This window comes from Temnothorax longispinosus, chromosome 6 (assembly GCF_030848805.1).
Source record: "Temnothorax longispinosus isolate EJ_2023e chromosome 6, Tlon_JGU_v1, whole genome shotgun sequence".
NCBI lineage: Eukaryota > Metazoa > Arthropoda > Insecta > Hymenoptera > Formicidae > Temnothorax > Temnothorax longispinosus.
The window spans coordinates 1,742,426-1,761,020 of NC_092363.1; the positions used below are offsets into that span (position 1 = coordinate 1,742,426).

Here is an 18,595-nt window from a genome sequence, read left to right on the forward strand (position 1 = left end):
ATATACGATTAAGGATACATGGCACCGAAATCGGCGCGCGGTTATCGATCATCGGGTGTCGAGTGAGTAAGATATGTTGTATCCCCGATTCGAATAAAGATACATATGATATATCGTCCTCCGCTCGAGCCGCGCATAAATTTCACGACGCGGGCTTTACAGCCGACGACGTGCCGCGGCGAAAGGAAGTCCTTCCTCCGACTCTTATTGGTACTGACATCCGCCCTTCGTTTTCTCGCGATTGCTCAACGTCCGAGACTCGTCGCGCGCGACTATATGTATACCGTGACCCGTATTTTCGTCAAATCCTTGGTGGTTCTGTTCCATTTTAATGCCGGACTGCCGTCTCTTAAGGGCGATATCTTCAAGTTTCTTTTCGAGCTCTGTGCTCGTGAATGTCTCGATTATATTATCTCGTTACACGCCGAGCATATATATATATATATATATCTGTTCCTTATCTGTCCATTCGTGTTACGGAGCCGGCATTTTTGAATTATTCGCCACGCAATAGCGGCGGCGTGGCAAAAGCGGCTCCGAAGGCACGATCACGATTCGCTCGGAAGCACGCCTCTATAAACGGCGCATATCGGAGCAGCCGCGACCAGGATCCCACGATAAATCCATTCGAAGTCCGCGCGAGTCCGCGCGAGTCGCCTCTCTGCGGTGCCTGTATCGGCAGAATAATCGGCGGCGATAAATTAGCGCGGCCGATCCGAAAGGTTTCGCTTTCTGATTTACGGCCGATCGAACCGTCCGCGGCGCGTGTCAAGGCGATATCTCCCGTAGCTTAGACCGCGCCGTATTGTCTCACGAGTCGATGGTGTTCTCCCGCGGATGCGCAAGCGTATTAGGAAGGCGGTACGCCCATTATGCATAATGCGGCTTTGGGTGCCCCGCGTTGAAGGGAGAAGAGAAGAAGTGGCGTGAAGGAAGAGGGGTGCCCGGCCGACTTCCGGTTGAGTCACGGAGGCTTTGCAACTGCAGGAGGCGCAGGGCGCGCGTGGGTAACGAAAGACCGTCGTGTTATTTTTTTCACGTCGCCAATGACGCTTTGGCAACCTCTGAATATCAATGAGAAGTCCCTCTCTGTATCTTCATTTTGTGTAAGCCTCCTAGGAGAGATTCATGCGATGTAGCCGTCTAAATAAGCTGTAATAAGACTACGTCACACCATCGTTTTTTTATTGCACCTAACTCTGTCGAGTAAAATCTTTATGGAAAATACGAGCGGTATAAAAAATCAAATTAATATTTTAACATTTGCTTCCAATTTTAGTTAGGAATTGATGAATTGTCTTAAAAAGATTCTTACGTTCCCATTTCAAAATTCTAATCTTCGTTGTATCGTATTTTGTGCGAGCAAATCTGTTCCTCAAACAAACTCGGATGTGCAAACACATTTATGACACGCTATACGCTATAAGGAGCGGCCGAGCGAATTTCAACCTTTCTCGCTGTCTTTGGACACTCACTGAATGCCTTTATTTATTTAACCCCACGACTCGTTGAAAGTCTCTTTCAAAATCACGCTTAGAACATTTTGTTGATACGATATGTCACATAAGTTATTTTAAAGCCGAAGCGCATTAAATTTTCTTCATTGATGATATTCAGAAAAGCAAGAAGATTTAAATCCTTTCGCTGATTTTTAGTTATTTAATTCGCACGCTTATAAGAAGCAAATAATGAAAAATGTCGCGATTTGTCGGTATAAATTCATAAATTCATGCTCTAGTAAAGAGAAAGTCCCAAGTTGATTTCAAAATTACACACCGAAGAAAAGGAAAGCAATTTGCAAAATTGCAGCGTACACATTACGTGGTATATGTGCGAAGGATCGGCTTCTCCCTTTGGGAATAAAACATGTGTCTCGTATGCTATAATAAGCACTACGAACGTTCACGTCCGAGAACATGAGTAAATAAAAAAAAAAACGTTTTTGTTATCATCTACTCAGGAATCCTGATTATCTTAAAAACTGCGTAATCTCTTTAACATGTCCAGTTTTGCGCTTTTAACGAGCTGAAATCGTTGTATCGTGAACATTATACGCGATAGTACCATCCGGCATTAATTTACTATCACCGAGTATCTCTGGCAGCCTATCAAAGATCGATATATTTTAAGCGACATGATTTAGGCGAGTCACGTAAATCATACATCTCGTGTGCGCCATGCTATATCGTCTTATAGCCTTTTGTGACTAAATATACTTACGAGCTCGCAATGTTCGTTTACGCTCGCGATGTTCGTTTATCGCTCGTTTTTCTCGGCGTGCAGTACGCCTCGTGTCGCAATCTCTCAGGGTGGTCCACATCGCGCGACTGGATCCTTCGAGGTCGCGCTCGAGACCACACTCGTTTTCACACATTCCGCTCGCCAAACTGCATCTGCGAGCGTATTTTATGGACGCACTTTCCTTGATCATCGATACGTGTGCGCGCGCGCGCTTAATCCCGTCAGCAACGTGTAATCAGAGGTGAAAGTACGTACAAAGCGACAATCGCAAGTGAATCGAATTATGTGGGTAGGCACCGGCAATGTTTTCATCAATAATCTCTCATTCGGGTACGCGATCCAATTGCGATCTAACGGGGAATTAACGAATTATCTTCAGAGTGGTCATCTCAGAGACAATCTTGACGGGAGATCTGCACGGTGATTTCTCAGGATCAATCGCTAAAAGTGCAAGGTCAGAATAGAGATGGAGTCGGATGGAGTAGCACGCAGTGAAAAGTCCGCGTCGCGCATGTTTGTTACATGAAGTACTGTGCAGCGTCAGAATTGCTACTTTCTGCGACGCTCGGTACACCGTGGCAGTTCTATTTTACGCATCAACTCGTATTCGTACCGTATTAGGAAACTAGCAGTTCAGAAAGGCGGTCACACACGCGCGCGCGCCTAGGATTAGATAGCCATCGGTCAATTTCCAGTTCCTTGTAGGAAAAGAATCACGGACCACTGCTCTTTTCGTCGTTTCACCTTTCTTTCCTCTGGCGTTAAAGATTAACCAGCAATTTCTAACTCTCTGACAGCCTTGCTACAGTTGCAGCAATTTTTTTTTTAGAAAACAGCGATGTATTCGATTAAAATTATCCGATAATTCATAATTAACGCTATAATCATATTGTTACGTTACGTTATTATGTTACCAATAGAGATAATCAAGTTCAATTGCACAGTTGATAAAATCAAACGATTAATAAATTTAAATGGCAATCAATAAAATTGAGAGGTTAATTGTCGATTGATAGTTCGTTGATTAGGTAGGTTCGGAAGAAAAGTTGTATGGCATTAACCTCGTGTACTCGTTTCAGGAATGCAGTCTTCACTGCACTAATCTAATAAGTTGCGGAAACTTTCACCTACTTCGAAACTTCCGAAATTTAGTGCCGATGCGATAACGATCTTTATGCAGCATATTTCGCGCACAACAAATGAGAACAATTGCTTATTGATCTTTCTATAGTTATTTTTTAGGTCGTCCCGACTATCTCTCTTTACATTTCTCGTTGCGCGCAGTTCGTTTTACAGTCCGTTCCTTCCGTGCCAAATGGGCTTGTAAAGTAGTAAAATTTTTTTTTATGAAATACGGTACGATATACGGTTTACGATATACGGATATACGGCTCCATCCTTGAACGTTTTTCGGCGACGTTCAAGCGAGCTTCGCGAAATTCGGTGCATATGGCGCGCACGTTTTTACACGGCAGCTCGGACTGAAACGCGACGAAGTGTAAGGCGAAATATCATGAATACCCTTTCCCACACGTAGCGCGCCAGATGCTATATAACTTTTGTGTCGGCTCTCGTGCACCAAAGCTGCGTAAGGCTTGCACGCGCACGTCACATCGTGGCACGACAGGCTCTTTTTAAGGTGACTTCACATCGAACAAGACCCGATGGAACGTGAAAAAAAAGAAATGTGGTCGAGCATGGCATGATTGTCGAAGTTGTTACGCGCCGTTACGCCACGCCGATTTCTTTTTGCGCCTTACACGGCGTTCGCGATCGACCCAGATGGAAAAAGTCATAGGAAACATTTTTTTACACAATTACACAGTGTGATTAATTTAATACTTTAAAGTATTTTGGAGAATTGAATATATTCGTGAGGGTAGATTTTTATTTGTCTTTCTAAACGCACGATTTTGGAGCGGTGCGTTCTAAGGAAACGTTAATAAATACGTACGAGTCGCGCTTATCACGGCTTCAGTGAGGCTCTTGACAAACTTTACATGAAAACGACATTTCGAAGATAACACGCGATGCACTGTGCCGACAGTGCTCGCGTGACGTGGCATCGAGACGACAAAATTACGAGCACGAGACTATATTAATCTGGTGGAAGCAATTCGGGGAAGGAGCTCGATTTCGCGTTCTATCAGAGAACTCCGACGCGGAATACGCTCTGAGTCATTCCAACTTCGGTCCGCAAATTCCGCGCGGGCTATCGATCTTTCCCATAAATTGGCGAAAGTAATATCTATAATGTTATCGAAATTTCTCACGAAACGATATTCGCCGGCCTTGGCGGTGTCCCGAACTCGTTCGTCGAGTTTCTCGTCGATCGATACTCATGTCGCGGAAATAAGATACGTTCCTATCTCTGTAACGGACGATGTTACTCACTTATCGTCTTGTTGATCCAATCGGCCAGGTCCTCCTGAAGTGGTATCAGCTGGCGGCTCTGCGCCGAATGCAGCCGCTCGTGGTAGAACTCGAACTCTTCCTCTTCCGGCGAGGGTCGCGGCACGTCGGCGCGATTGAAGACGGATACCGAGGACGGTCCCCAGCTACTGCGATAACGGGTGTGCTGGGAGGACGGGAATCGATTGTTGGCGTACGACATTCTGAGGCTGCTCCTTCCGGCTGCTCCGTTTCCGGCGCCGCACGCCGGATTCTCCCGCGGCGACGACGCTTCCTTCCTCGCTCTTCCCGGGTCCTCGTCCAGGACCCACTTCACTTTCTTCGACAGTTCCCAGGCTATTCAAGAACGATGTCGTGCAGAGACGTGCGCCACGCGATCAAGTGCCGCCTGAGAAGCAGAAGGAGAGAGACTACCGTTATCGGCGAGACGAAGGTCGCTTTCGAAAACTGGATGCACACCGAGAAAGCTAATCGAAAGCGAGAGCGCGATGATAAGAACGCCACATGAGTCTCTTCTTAGAAAATAAAGAAAGAATAAGACACTCGTGATATGGATAAACATGAGTGCGCACTTATGCGCGCGGAGAATCCCTCACGATTTCTCTGAGAAGCCGTAACGAAACGGCGGAGTTTCTTTCCCGTTGAATAAGGGCTCTCTTGAAGTGTCTTGTCCGCTGTTATCTTTAAAGCTATAAATTCAAGACTCATATGTCTTGAAAAATATCTCTTTACACATAATTGAAAGCGGCATTAAAATTAGAGAGATGAATAAACGTTAGAATAAGAATAATAAATTGGAAAATTCTCACAGTTGAAAATTATATTTTTCATGAAGATACGTTTGTATGCGCGAACAAGTGCTTGTTGGTAATTACGCCTATACGCTTGCAGTTATATTATCGCGTGCTTCAGTTCTACGGGGGAGCCATAATGGAATACAAGAAGTTGAGTGATTAAGGAACAAAGAAGTTTGAAGAGCGAGTATCAAGCACGAACCAGCTTACACAGAAGAGTACACGATCGAGTGGATATCATTTTGGATTCTGCGAAGTATATTAGTATTTTTAGCATCCTCTAAACAGGGTTAGCGCTGTTCGCCGCTTCCGAAGAAGCATATCACCTCAGGATGAGAATCAACGCTCACGCACCAATAATTAATTAGGTGCCTCTACATCTCGCAACGAGAAGAAACATTTCTTTCATTACGACACGGTAATGCCTCCAATTACGCGTTCGCATGGCTGTGCATGTTACGATAAAGCTAATGTTATAACTATAATAATGTAACTATGATACGTTAAAATTAAAATCTAAATTTAACTTCTCAGAAAAAACAAGCGTGAAAAGATCGATGACTGTAATTATTTATCTACCAATGCCAACATGCTGATGTAGGAATTACGCATCTCTGGACCCCGAGGAAAACAAATCACCGCCCAACGTGATGCTCACGGACAAACCTACGAGCGTCCTTCGGCGCCGATACGTCAATATCTTCGCGCCAACTTGTCTCTATTACCGTAACGTAATATATTACCGCGTCAACATGTACGCGCGTTTCTCAGATTCGTGGGTATTAAGAACAACTCACTCGAGGAGAGAGACGACTTTCTTATCGAAACTTCTAGCGAGACGAATGACGGCGAGCGACAAGTTTGCGAAACGCGGTGAAACGCGGCGTATATACGATCGGCAGATGAAATTGTCACTGCGCGCGCTCGATGCTCGCGCTCCAGCATATGCGCACGTGGGCGCGAAATATCCTTTCACACATATCAGGGAGGACATTTCTATAAATCGCGATGAATCGAGCCTTCGTTTTCGCGATTAATAGCGTTTTCATTGCGATCATGTTAGATACGGCGAATGTCAACGTCAACTTCAAGATCGTTTATTTAATTTCTGGACCTAGTCTATCCACGCGAGACAGGAACAATTATAATACGCCGAGATCGCTACAGGAGCAGTCGTTTACATACTCTGATTTTTGTATTCAATGTTTTTTTCAAGACCGCTAAAATAATTAAAGTTGTCGCTGCATTTTAACCCTAGCTCGCCACATTCCGGTCCAGTGAACGTTTTTCGGTTTTCTAATTTTCACATAATAACATAATTTTCTAATTTCCTTATAATAAGTTCAGTTTAAACTCAAATCATTTTCTTAAACTAATATTATCATAAACATCTTATTCAGACTTTGTATTTCCAATTCTTACATCACAAGCTTAAAAATATATTAATTAAAATAAAAATGACAATGCGACAAAGTTGAGCGGTCTCACGAAGTATAGCAAATCAAAGAACTCGAAAATAAGTGTGATTAGCTAGGATTAAATAACAGCGAAAGTATTAATGCATCGAGGAGAAAAGCGATGCTTTCGATGGACTCCGTCGACATTGGTCGGCATGAATGAAGATGTAAATCACGCAGAAAGCGCGCGTGCAGATATTTCTCAAATAGCCGCGAGTAGTAATAACGAGTAATAATCGCGTGCAATTTTGTCCGCTTTCGAATAAAGAATCCGAAGATCTTTACGAGTCCATTTAACGCGATCTCTGCCTGAAATTTTCATTAGCTTCCCGATTCCGTAGTAACAATCAGATTTACGTAATCGCGCAAAAATAAACGAAGACGAGGGAGAGCACCACATAAGATCTCTATATACGGCGTACAACGGTTGCTCCGAGGGGAGAGAGAAAGAGAAACCGCGTATCGTATAGCGGTATACGTTACGAGACGCTGAACATCTCGCGTTTGTAAGCGCCAACTGACGAGTAAACGCGACGTACACATGGTTATCCTTGACTACAGATTCGTGTGTCCATACAAGGAATAGGCCCGTTGCCGGATTTGGACGAGTTTATCTTCCTGGAACGTGCCTTCAAGCTCGCGAGACACATTAATTTCGAGTTGCAAAACTTCGGTCGAACGGTATAGACGGTCTCCACGTCGGGCTTCGTCGGACACTCTCAAAGACTGAAAGACGTCATTCATAAAGACGGGTATTGTGTAATTGCCGACTAAATGGTTGCGCAGATGGGACTTACGAATCGAGGGTTCTAAGAGATTGCGAGACGATACGTCAATAAACGATTCACCAAAATGAGATCTGAATGTATCCTACTCCACTTTGTTGCTTCTTGCAATAAATATACCCAGACAGCACCATGTCCAAAATCGGGACATAAGACGTCTTTAAAACGTCTAAAAGGTGTCTAAAAGATGTCTTTTAGGCGTCTTTATGTCCAGATTTTGGACACGCGTGCTGTCTGGGATAGCATCGTAGACAGTTTTGACGATAATAATCTAGCTGCGCGCTAAAAATGATCGATTGGGTCGCAAGGTTCTCTTCTCACGTCGCTCGAAAAAAGCAGCGATAAAAACGCCGATGCGCGAGCATCATTAGTCAAGCTTTTATTTTTCGCCGGATAACGTAACGGCCGCCCACGGGATGACATAACTTCATCACTTTATACGTTTCTGATCTTTGCATTAATTTGTAGACGCGCGGTTACGCTGCTCTATCAATATCCAACAGCTACACGTAATTGCATAGCGCTACTTCACGCCTACGTTGAAAAAAATCGCGATGCCAATCTCCGTGAGCAGCCGCGTTTATTGCCTCTCGTTTAAATAAAATTAAACGCGATACAAATAATAACGTTTTGTAAAAAGTTTATTCCAATAACAAATGTAACGTTTTAGAGCGCAATGCGATCGACGAGATTACTTTAATTGACGCACATATTGCGTCATAATTTGCGCGAAACGTGAGAAATATACTAACATATTCTCGTTAGCATTTCAAAGTTTTACGGATTACGTGTGTGCCAGACGTGCCTTTTCTTTCCAATGCAGCGATATAATAACATAATGTTCTCTTTGCACGAAAATATCATTCAGTCAGCATCGATAATAGTTTTACAAGTTTTTAAAAAACCAGTTAGACGCTAATTTTTTAACTGGGTCGAAGTAAAAACAACAACAACCAGTTAATAGTTTAACAAGTTTTTAAAAAACCGTCAGACTCTAATTTTATAACTGGGTCAAAGTATTGTACAAACAACAATAAGCAATTTGTAGATTAAGTAGCAAGGGAAGGAATTCGATTGAATAATAAGCACGGCACGGTCCATTACTCGATCGGCAAAAATCGAAGCGCATTATGCGCCAAAGTCCGTGTCCGAAGTCAACGACCGGCCAACAATCGAGTCTAATCGGAGGATGAGCGGATGGTGAATTGGATCACCATTAGAGACCTCAACGCGCGCATACGTGCGCATAACCGCCGCGGGATTAACCGCGTGGCGAAAGCCGGGCGTCCATCATCGCACACGTCCGTCCGGCTCGTAACGCGAGTGCGTGGGCGTCCTTGCTCATTACGAAGAGACACGTGTAACACACGAACGTCGCGTGACAATCGCTCGGACGGCGCGGTCCTCGAGGTCTTGCGGACAATCTTGCGGACCGCACGTACGGTGGATGCAAACGCGAACGGTTATCCGCCGCGATAAATGTTTGCTGCGTGCCGTAAGCATTAAACGTACATCTGCCTGCGTTTGTGCCTGCGTTCAACGGTTGATCTTAATCAAGTCTCGCCAAGTGTTTTGTCTATATAGAAATGTTAGATTAATGATTCATCTTTTCCAAGCATTTGTTAGCAACAGAAGCCCCTTATAATTCCCGTTTTCTTTTATTAGCATCAAGAAGCCAGTTTCTTATCAAATTGATAATGTTTTATCATGATTGGTATTATTGTTTTGAACAAGCTGTTTACCGATTACTTTAGCGGCTTACAATTCCGGCATGATTACGCGGACAACCGCGAAATTTACACGGGAAGAGAAAGATTTGCTGGGTCAGCGTCTCCGGCGCGTTTCTCTAGTCGTTTTACTTTTTACACGTGGCTTAGCGTTGCGTGTAGGTGGTCGTTCCGCGAGAACGTACCGTCATAAAATGTTCCTTAAAAGGAGCCGATAAAGTCGCGGTCACCCGCATCACAAAGAGAAAAAGTGATATCATCGTGTCAGTCAGGTTGCAAAAATTCAGTACAGCTATGTAACGTTATATGCGTGTTTTATGTGAAAATTATATCGTGCCGTTTAAATGTACCTCTTCCTCTCTGACTGAAAAAATTAAGAGTTAAAGCAAATAGTGCGCCGTAAACAAGTTTTGGTATGGCACACTCGTTACACGCATACAGAATACAATGATTATTGTCGAAACATATAATAATGTATTTACAATAACCTTACATCTACATATTAAATTATGTTACTCAGTTTTTACATAACTATTACATTAATGAAAGAAATTGTCTGATATATTTGTTAAATAAGCTGACGACAAGGTTCTGGCAGAATCAAAGCAAAATTTGAAGCAGATTCTCACGGACTTCAATATACTCCTTTTTTATTTAGAGAGAAAGTTCAATCTTCTTTTTTCGATTTTCTAACTTTATTTAACATAAAGCTTGATAAAAAAAAACAGCAGATTTTTTGTACCAACCTAATAGAATCGATAAAATTTAAAATCTCACTTACGCTGTTATTAACTTTTGTAAATTATTTCTATCAAACATCAAGTAAAACGTGTTTAACTTGGCGCGAGACACTGGCCGTGTCTCTTGATATATCCTAAGCAGGATATGTTCGTACAGCGTCAACAAGATTGCTCATTTAAGATTCAACAAGGTTGGTTCTCGCAACTACTACTTTTCCTGTCGGATAGAAAGTATTGCAGTTTATTTACGGAATTGCTGGTGTCGGTTCTAATTAAGGATTTTTCATCGTTACGAGTAGATATAGATATTTCTGAAATTACCGTAGCAAACATTATCCGCGGTAGTCGAACCAGATCGCGTTAATATTTCGACTATTTTCTTTTGTACTTTCGGAACTGATAGTCATTTATCAGTTTCAAGAATTCTTATACCTGTAGCATTCACTCGACCAAAATGAGCAACCATCCCTACAATTATGGCACACTTATCGCTCTTATCTTATCACGAAACTTTCACGAAATTTCCAGTAACCATAAATTCTTAAAAAAAAAAAAGATTTAAGATGGATAAACATTCCGTAGAACCCAAAACAGGTCTAAATCCGAAAGATAAGAAATATTTTTACGAGATATAGACACATTATCCGATAAAGCAGCCACTCGAAAAAAGATTATCACGAGGAACTTTTTGTTTCGACAGCAATCGGGAAGAGAGAGGAAAAGAATGTGTAAAAATACAGTCGGCAGTGCAATGCGAGTTAATTAAAGCGCACAAACAGAGCGTGCCCGCCCAATTACCGTTCTCGAGGAGCACGCGGCCTATACGGCTGGTTTGTCCAACGCACTAAAAACACTGTCGCGAGTCGTGAGTTTCATCCGTCTGCTCTACAAAGTCAATTAGAGAATGCCTGGACAGAGCTGATTTCCCTGTACGGGGCGAGGAGGGGGAGAAAGAGCAGGGAAACCCGGGAAAGCTTAAGACGGGGAGTAAGCTTCGGTCCGCTGTGTCACACCGACGCGTGCTCGAGAAGGCGGGAAAGACGAGGGAGCGCTGATCGATAAGAGAGCAGAATTCATATGCATACAAGCGTAACGCAAACTTTCACGGCCTTTAATCATAATTGCGCCCGTATATATCCTCACGCACGTGGCACTTAACCGATGATGAATGTGTCATCGTACCGTTGCAGGGAGCGAATTTTAACGTTTCTTTGAGGAAAGATTAATGAAGCGTCTATTTCTTCTCTCGCCGGCGCGGCGTCTCGGCACCGTGCCTGACGTGACACGGATATTCGTACACGTATGAAATAGATTCGTCGATTTTCATTAAGATACGAGCCACGAGCTCAAATACACACATCCGGTCTCTGTAATATAATATTTTCACCGACCAAATGCCGCGCTACGCGCGCGCGTTCGAAACGTTTTCGCAAAATTTGCCGACGAGGCTGGTTTAGACTGCAATTTACTTATTTATACCCGGTTGAAACGCATATATACGCCGTGGCAAATTAAATGTCATCGAGCGAGGCGGGCAGGCGGCGACAAGGTATTTTACGCTCCGATTATCGCACCAACAAAGCGCGGCAGTTTGTTGCGCTCTTTGCGAATCGCGCGGATCGCCGCGAGTGTGCGAACGGGAAGTTAACTCTCGGAAGCGGGAGTATTTTTAGAGGCGCGCGGAGAGGTGCTCGCCGCGGTGATCCCTCTCGCGCGCGTTTGCGCCGGCAGTCCAACCGGCAGATTAAAAGAAACGATTCTCGGAGGCGCGGTAATGCGCCGTTAGCGGTAATAAGATTGAGGTAATAAGTGGTCGTTTTGGAGCGTGACCATCGCGCGTAGGAGTGTTTGTACATACGTACGTCGCAATGCATGACGTTCCGGGGAACGAAACTACCGAGTAGGCAGGCGGAGCGGGCACAGGCGCGATGCAGCGGGAATTCTCGCGCCGCGCCGCGCCGGTCGGTGCAGCGGGAAACGAAATTCGACGTGTTCTACCGTCGCCGTCGGCGCGAAAGTCCGCCGGATTAACATAAGTCGTCGACGCCTCGCGGTTTCCGGTGGGAGAAAGTACAAAGAGGAACGCCGCGCGCTCTTATTTTCGCGCATTGTCCAGCTCGCGCTCGCGGAACGATGAATATCTTCCCGCGACTTATCGCCACCTTGTCTGCCTTGTCGCGTCGCGTCGCAATCAGATGGATATCCGATTGGCGATCGCGCCAATGCATATCCATTAATCTCGCCCGATGACGGACAGGTCTATAAATTCGCGCCTTCGCGCTCGTCGAATGAAGAGCCTACATTCATGTGTGATCGAAGGAAAGATATAGACGTGCTATTGAAGTATCGAAGTATAAGCATTTCTAATGCCGAAGCCGTAAAAGCTAATCCGAAGCACCGCGAAGCACCGCGCGGAATAGTCCGCTCCGCGGAGCTTTCTAATATACGTGCGTCGAAATTGTGTTGCGGGAAAAATAGACTTTATATTTTGTAAGAATAAGCAAGTTAAAAGAAAAATAGGTCATGATAATCCATAATGCTGCGATGTACCAAGGTGTAATAAAATTGCTGATGCGCGTCGTTTCTACAGTGCATGTACAGATACACACACATGTCTTCGGGGAAATAATTTTTAATTTGCACACGCGAACGAATGCACGATTCGCGCCTTCAGTATTATCGCCGTCATGTTGATATCATCGGGCTTCGCACTCTGTAATATTATTACCAGCTGTTAGATAATGACCGTTACTTAATGCGCTTTAACGGATTCGCAGCAGCGAGCGTCTCGCAAATAAGGAAAACGCGGCTCGAGCCGGCTTCCTTTTTCGCTTATACAGAAGCATTTTCCACATGTCGAGTTGTAGAAACTTGAGTAACGACGCTTCGTGCAATGAATACATAGTCTATCCCTGTTTGAACCCCCAAGAATTTAGATCAATTATTTAAATTTTTAGTCAACAAACTTTCTAATGTATCTTTTAATTTATTGTCTAATAACCGCGTTAATTGCCAAACGTTTTTTTATTAGCCAAGCGTTAATTGCTGCTGCTGTTGGATATCTAATTTCGCAGAAACGAGCGTCGCACGTTTTAAGGGCAGGCTTAATTGCGGCGAGAGGACGACGGAGAAAAGTCGCAAGTCGCAACGTGCGTACGTATAACACACGAGATACAATAGCAGATATACTCTCGCAGTTGTAATGTTCGGATAATGAGCTTCGTAGAGTCGTAGAGGCAGGCCGTTGCCCGACGCCTTAGAAATTCTTTAATGACTTCATGTCGCGGTGCGCACACACCGAGATATGTCATTTAAGCTTCGTTCTGCGAGAGAGCCCGCCAGTCATTCGTCAAAGTGTCGTGAGAAAGAGAGAGAACCATATAGACGATCGGTAGAAGAGGACTACTTGTTGTGAAACTTCCATCGCAATCGCGGGGACTAATTAACAAAGATTTGAGAAGTATGAAGTATTTACAAATCAATAATCGCGACCTCTTTCTGAATTATGATGATCACTTTCGAAAGAATGGGAGTTTTAATATCGAGGCGTCAATAGCTGTAGAAAATTATTTGTCATCGGTAAAGATTTAACAAATTAAGTATAAGAATTGAGAACACACACACACAAATAAAAATATCTTGTTTTTTAATTAATTTTAAGTTGCCTTAATAAGAATTTTACTTTAGATTTAATTGCCAGAGTATATTTGCTGTTGAAGATTAAGAAGTTGTGTGAGATAAATAATCACGTCCTTTTAATTTTGATTAAGGGAAGAATCCTGTACTCTATGATCGAGAGAAAGTATCTATGATGTCTAAGGAGAACCTGATTGTTTTTTTTTTCAGCTACGCGTTTCGAATAGCGACTTAATACGGATGTCATAGAACATTATATCCACTTCTATTCTCGGAGTGATAAACTGACTGCGGTGAATAATGAGCGTCATATTCGAAGTAATTAGCTCTCTAGAAAAGAATATGTAAACGTGTAACAATACTCACACACTCGTTAAAAGTTAATGAAGCAAATCGACCCTCGCTTTCTCAAACACAGTTGATAAGGTTGCGAACAAACAGTTTGCATCAGCTCTCGTTTTCAAAACAAGAAACATATGATGAAAGATATTATATGAAAAATGTACATCACACTCTCCCCGTCTTTATACATAAAAGTACACACCATAAATACAGGTTCCTTGACACAAATCATATTGCAATCTATATCTTGCCATGCTTACAGACAGATTAATTAAACTATATGTTACCAATCAACTTCCGCCGTTTATCAACTACTCTCGTATGATCATTCAGTTCTTCCGCGATATGCAGACGTAAAAATAGATTCGATTGCGAAATCAATATGTATAAGTAGAATGTGCAGTTACAATAAATTTATTGTATATTAATTAATTCGCGTTTAAATTAATAATAATAAGTGTAGTATTCTGTTTACACAACAACCGAAACATCATCAATAATCATGTCAGAATGGAATGGAATGGAATTAACCTTTGGATGTCTCTTAACAATACAGAGTAATACGTTATAGAAATTCACGCATGATAATATACGAAATACACAAGAAACACTCCGATATTAACCGATGACACGTAAATTTCCAGATTATCTATCCTGATATATTCACCGACGTTTCTCCAATGATTTATATCAAAACGGCAGTGAAGTACTTGATTGAGTCATCGAACATTTGCCAAATTTAAATGTCGCAATTACAAAGTCAGATTTATATTCCAAGAACAATTGTAAAGTATCGCCGAAAATTATTAAAAATCCACGCTCCCGCACGTTTGTTTCATCCCAACGACTCGCGCTTATCATAGGCTCGTTGCTAAATTCCGCGCGCACTTATCAAATGTCAATAAACAGATTCAAACGTCGTACACTAAATAACGCTATCAAAATATCGCGCAATCGCAAGATTAGCCGGATGCTTACCTGAGAAATGCTCGCGAGGGACATCGCTCGTCGTGGTCGCGCTTATTCGCGCAAAATTTCTCAATTATCGCGAATTCACCGCTCCGAAACTCTCTCTCTCTCTCCCTCTCTCCCAATTAATAATCGAGCACTTCGTGCTCCGACCGACGATTTGTACACGCCGATCATCCGTTCACGACTGCAGCCCTTCGATGCCGGCGCTCCAGGAGAGCGAGCCCACGAAGAAAAGAGGGAGATATCGCCGGCAGATCTGTGCCCCTACCACGGTCGCGCTTGCGAACCGACTCCGACAGACCGCTATTGTACGCGCGGCGCGGCGCGCTCGCACGGAAGCGTACAATAGCAACGGGCCCAGGATGTGGCTCGGGATGCCTACCTGACTCTACCCTTCGCGGAAAGATCGGTCTCTCAAGCGTCTGTAATATCGGCCGCATTGTAAAACATCGACATATATTCCTACCGATTAAATTCATCGCTCGTAATTATTGGAGATCTTACACTTACAAGCAAAAGTTTCTGACAAAAATTTAACAATTTAACTCGAACTAAAAAGGATCTTTCTGCTTAAAAATAGGATTTAGGGTATTCAGGGTTATTCCATGCTTTTGAAGCATATTTTGATTTAAAAAATCTATTTCTACAACACTGTTAAATTTGTGGTGTTAAATTATACTCAACTTAAGTCATTTTTAACCATTCCTATATATGTCGCTACTGCTCTTACTCAATGTGTCGTTAATATAACTAAAACAATATTAATTTAACTGAATCAATGAAGTTAAAATAATACTGTTTTGTGTTAAAATAATAAATTTCGACACACATAATAGTTAAAAATAACGAAATGTTACTTAACTCAAGGTATTGGTTCAAATTTCATCCTTTAATATTTACAGTAAAGGAGCAAAAAGAAGTATTAACAATAAGTGGAGCACGACCGACTGGATATGCATCAGTAGTCCGCTATATTAAAGACCTATTCAATATCACAACAATATATATTTTTTCCAAGCTTCCCCAATATTATTGGATAATAATTATTATTATAATGGTGTTTATAGCACATTGCTACAAGATGAAGAATCAAAGTAAAGCGCAATAACAAATTTATATAAGATGGAATCAATTTTTGGGGTTGAACCGCTCTCGCAGTTGTCCCCCAAAATCGAGGTCCTCCAAGGAAGACATGAAACGGGCGATTACTCACGCTACAGCGGGTCCCTCTCAAAGGGCGAAACACCCGTGGCCCGTAGGTAACGACGCGTCGAGCGTGTCAATCGTCATTCCGATTCCTCCGGGGCCGCCGATTCTCCCTCGTCCGCTCGATCTCGCCTCCCTTCCGTCCGGCGCCGCCGACGGACAACCACGTGCGTGCCGTCACCGTCCCGGCGAAAGCGCGGACCGTGGATACCCGGTTCGGGCGAAGCGCATCGGAGCACTGCGTGCGACGCGCAGAGCGCAGACGCACTCGGTGCGTGCACGTTCCCCACCGTGCCCCATTCATCCCCATGCATTCGCGCCGAGGAACGACGCCTGACGACCTTACCGAGGGGGAAGGGAGAGAGAGAGGGAGAGATTCCTCCCGGCGAACCCCCCTTAATCAATACTCGACGTCCTCTGTCGCGGCGACCGCGAATACCCTCGCGATCCTCTCTGGACCGCGCGCGCGGAGAGTTTCGGCGCGCTGAATAAAATAGGATACATATTCGGGACGGGGCGAAAAAGAAAAGAGACGCCGGCGTCGCGTCGGTGCGAAGGGTGAATTGTATGCGCTGCTTCGAGAGAGGAGCGAATAAATGGTCTCGAGGCTGCGATCCTTTATGTAACGACCAACCCGTCGTGCGCGAGAAAGCGGCACTCTATTTTTAAATGAGTCGATTCGAATGAAATTATGCAGGAGCAGAGCTAACCGCGTGAAATGTCGTTTCTCTTATTTATTTTAGAAAAATATGATAAAAATTGTGCATTATTACGTTGCGTCATAAGCGGAGGAAGAAATCTGCGCGTACTATATTGTATGAAAGGCAATCTGTCTGGAATATTAGAAGAAAGATATAGTCTATCTCGTTTCGTATTGGGAAACGGTCCTCTTTCCCAATTAAAAAAAAATCACTGTGCACTGGGAGCGATTACGCCTCCGCCTTCGAATCGGACCCTTTTCTATTACGAGGGGTAGGAAGAAAAATGTTGGCGCGGAAAGCGTCGATTTTTCCCGAGCGGCAGGTAACGGCGGCCTCGATTAAGTGCCTACAATGTGCATTACGTGTCAAGTAGAATCAACGGCTGTAATCGACTCCCATAGGAACGCGACACGACTGGCCGCGTTATGTCGAATGTTAATTAGTGAAAAGACTTCTACGTCGCGTGTTGTGAAATAATGAAATAAAATGCGAGATTATGCATGCTCAGAAAATATTCGTCAGGAAAATCTCTCTTTTTTTCCTCGAAAATAATATTCTTTCTCGTCGCGAAAGGAAGCTGTGTCCGATGCGTGTTACGCAAATGAGAATTCGGATCAATAGCAACTGGATACGCGGACGCGAATTTCGTACGCAAATAGGAGCGATTCGACCGCGAAACTTTTTCTCACGATCGATCGGAGCGTAATCTTAAATCGATAGTCATCGGTGCCGCCGATTGCACGCTAGCCCTATTACTGACGATCCGTTTATTGGTTCCTTTTCCTGCCAATATCAGACGCAGCTATAAAGCGTGCTCACAATGCCGCGCCTACACATATTCATTTATGAGCTACGTCAGCAATCTATTGTAAAATGTCATGCGAGTGAAAGATCTGATATTAAATATCCTTAATATACGTGCCAATAGCAATAAATTTCTAGTACCTATGCTCCACGGCTTCGTAAATATTGTAGGATGTTGCAATAATGATTGCAAACAATATCAAATATTTTTAATATGTTAAAAAAATATTTAAGCAATCAACCATTAACCAACTAACAGGATATTACCAATAAAAGATTCAAAATATATAAAAGTAATTTAAGAAGAGGTACATTAAATTTTGCAAACTAATACTGCAAATTGAATACTAGTTTCGAAGAATATTAAATTAATTGAAGCTAAATGTTAATGAGTTTGTGTGTTGAAAGATTCAATATTTAATGTAATATTAAAATTTACATTTTTCTAACATAAGGGAGTACCTCTGATGTAGGTTAGACGAGGAGCTTGGCGTGTAGGATTTCCTTTTCTGCAAATGCAATTCGTCCATCGAGTATTGTGTAACATTGAACGTCTAGGCCCCATCACATGATAACATCTCTTCCTTCCAAACACAGCGTAATCATTCGGAAAAGGCGATAAGTATTTCGGGGATCTTTGGGAACCTCTTCTTCTCCATATGCGAAAAAGACGAGTTTCCAGTTTTCAATTGTCTTCTGAGCGGTTGTCACGGCGCCGCTCGCGGAAACTGGAAGCAGCATATACATACGCGTATTTTTTTTGCTGTCGCAAAAACAT

At 43.2% G+C, this 18,595-nt stretch overlaps 1 protein-coding gene across 5 annotated transcripts in view; it reads right to left on the minus strand.

The window, feature by feature from the left end:
- Positions 1 to 18,595, minus strand: part of LOC139814595 (growth arrest-specific protein 2) — a 33,854-nt gene that overhangs the window by 11,745 nt on the left and 3,514 nt on the right. For 2 of the 5 annotated variants that reach the window (XM_071780977.1, XM_071780978.1), the window contains 2 exons: positions 18,280 to 18,545; positions 4,636 to 5,041 (listed from right to left, as the gene is read on the minus strand). In XM_071780977.1, coding sequence (XP_071637078.1) covers positions 4,636 to 4,855 — 220 coding nt within the window. In that variant the 5' untranslated portion in view covers positions 4,856 to 5,041; positions 18,280 to 18,545. Of the gene's footprint in view, positions 1 to 4,635; positions 5,042 to 15,112; positions 15,320 to 16,319; positions 16,558 to 18,279; positions 18,546 to 18,595 lie in introns of those variants that run through there. The other 3 variants (XM_071780976.1, XM_071780975.1, XM_071780979.1) reach the window with 3 other exon arrangements.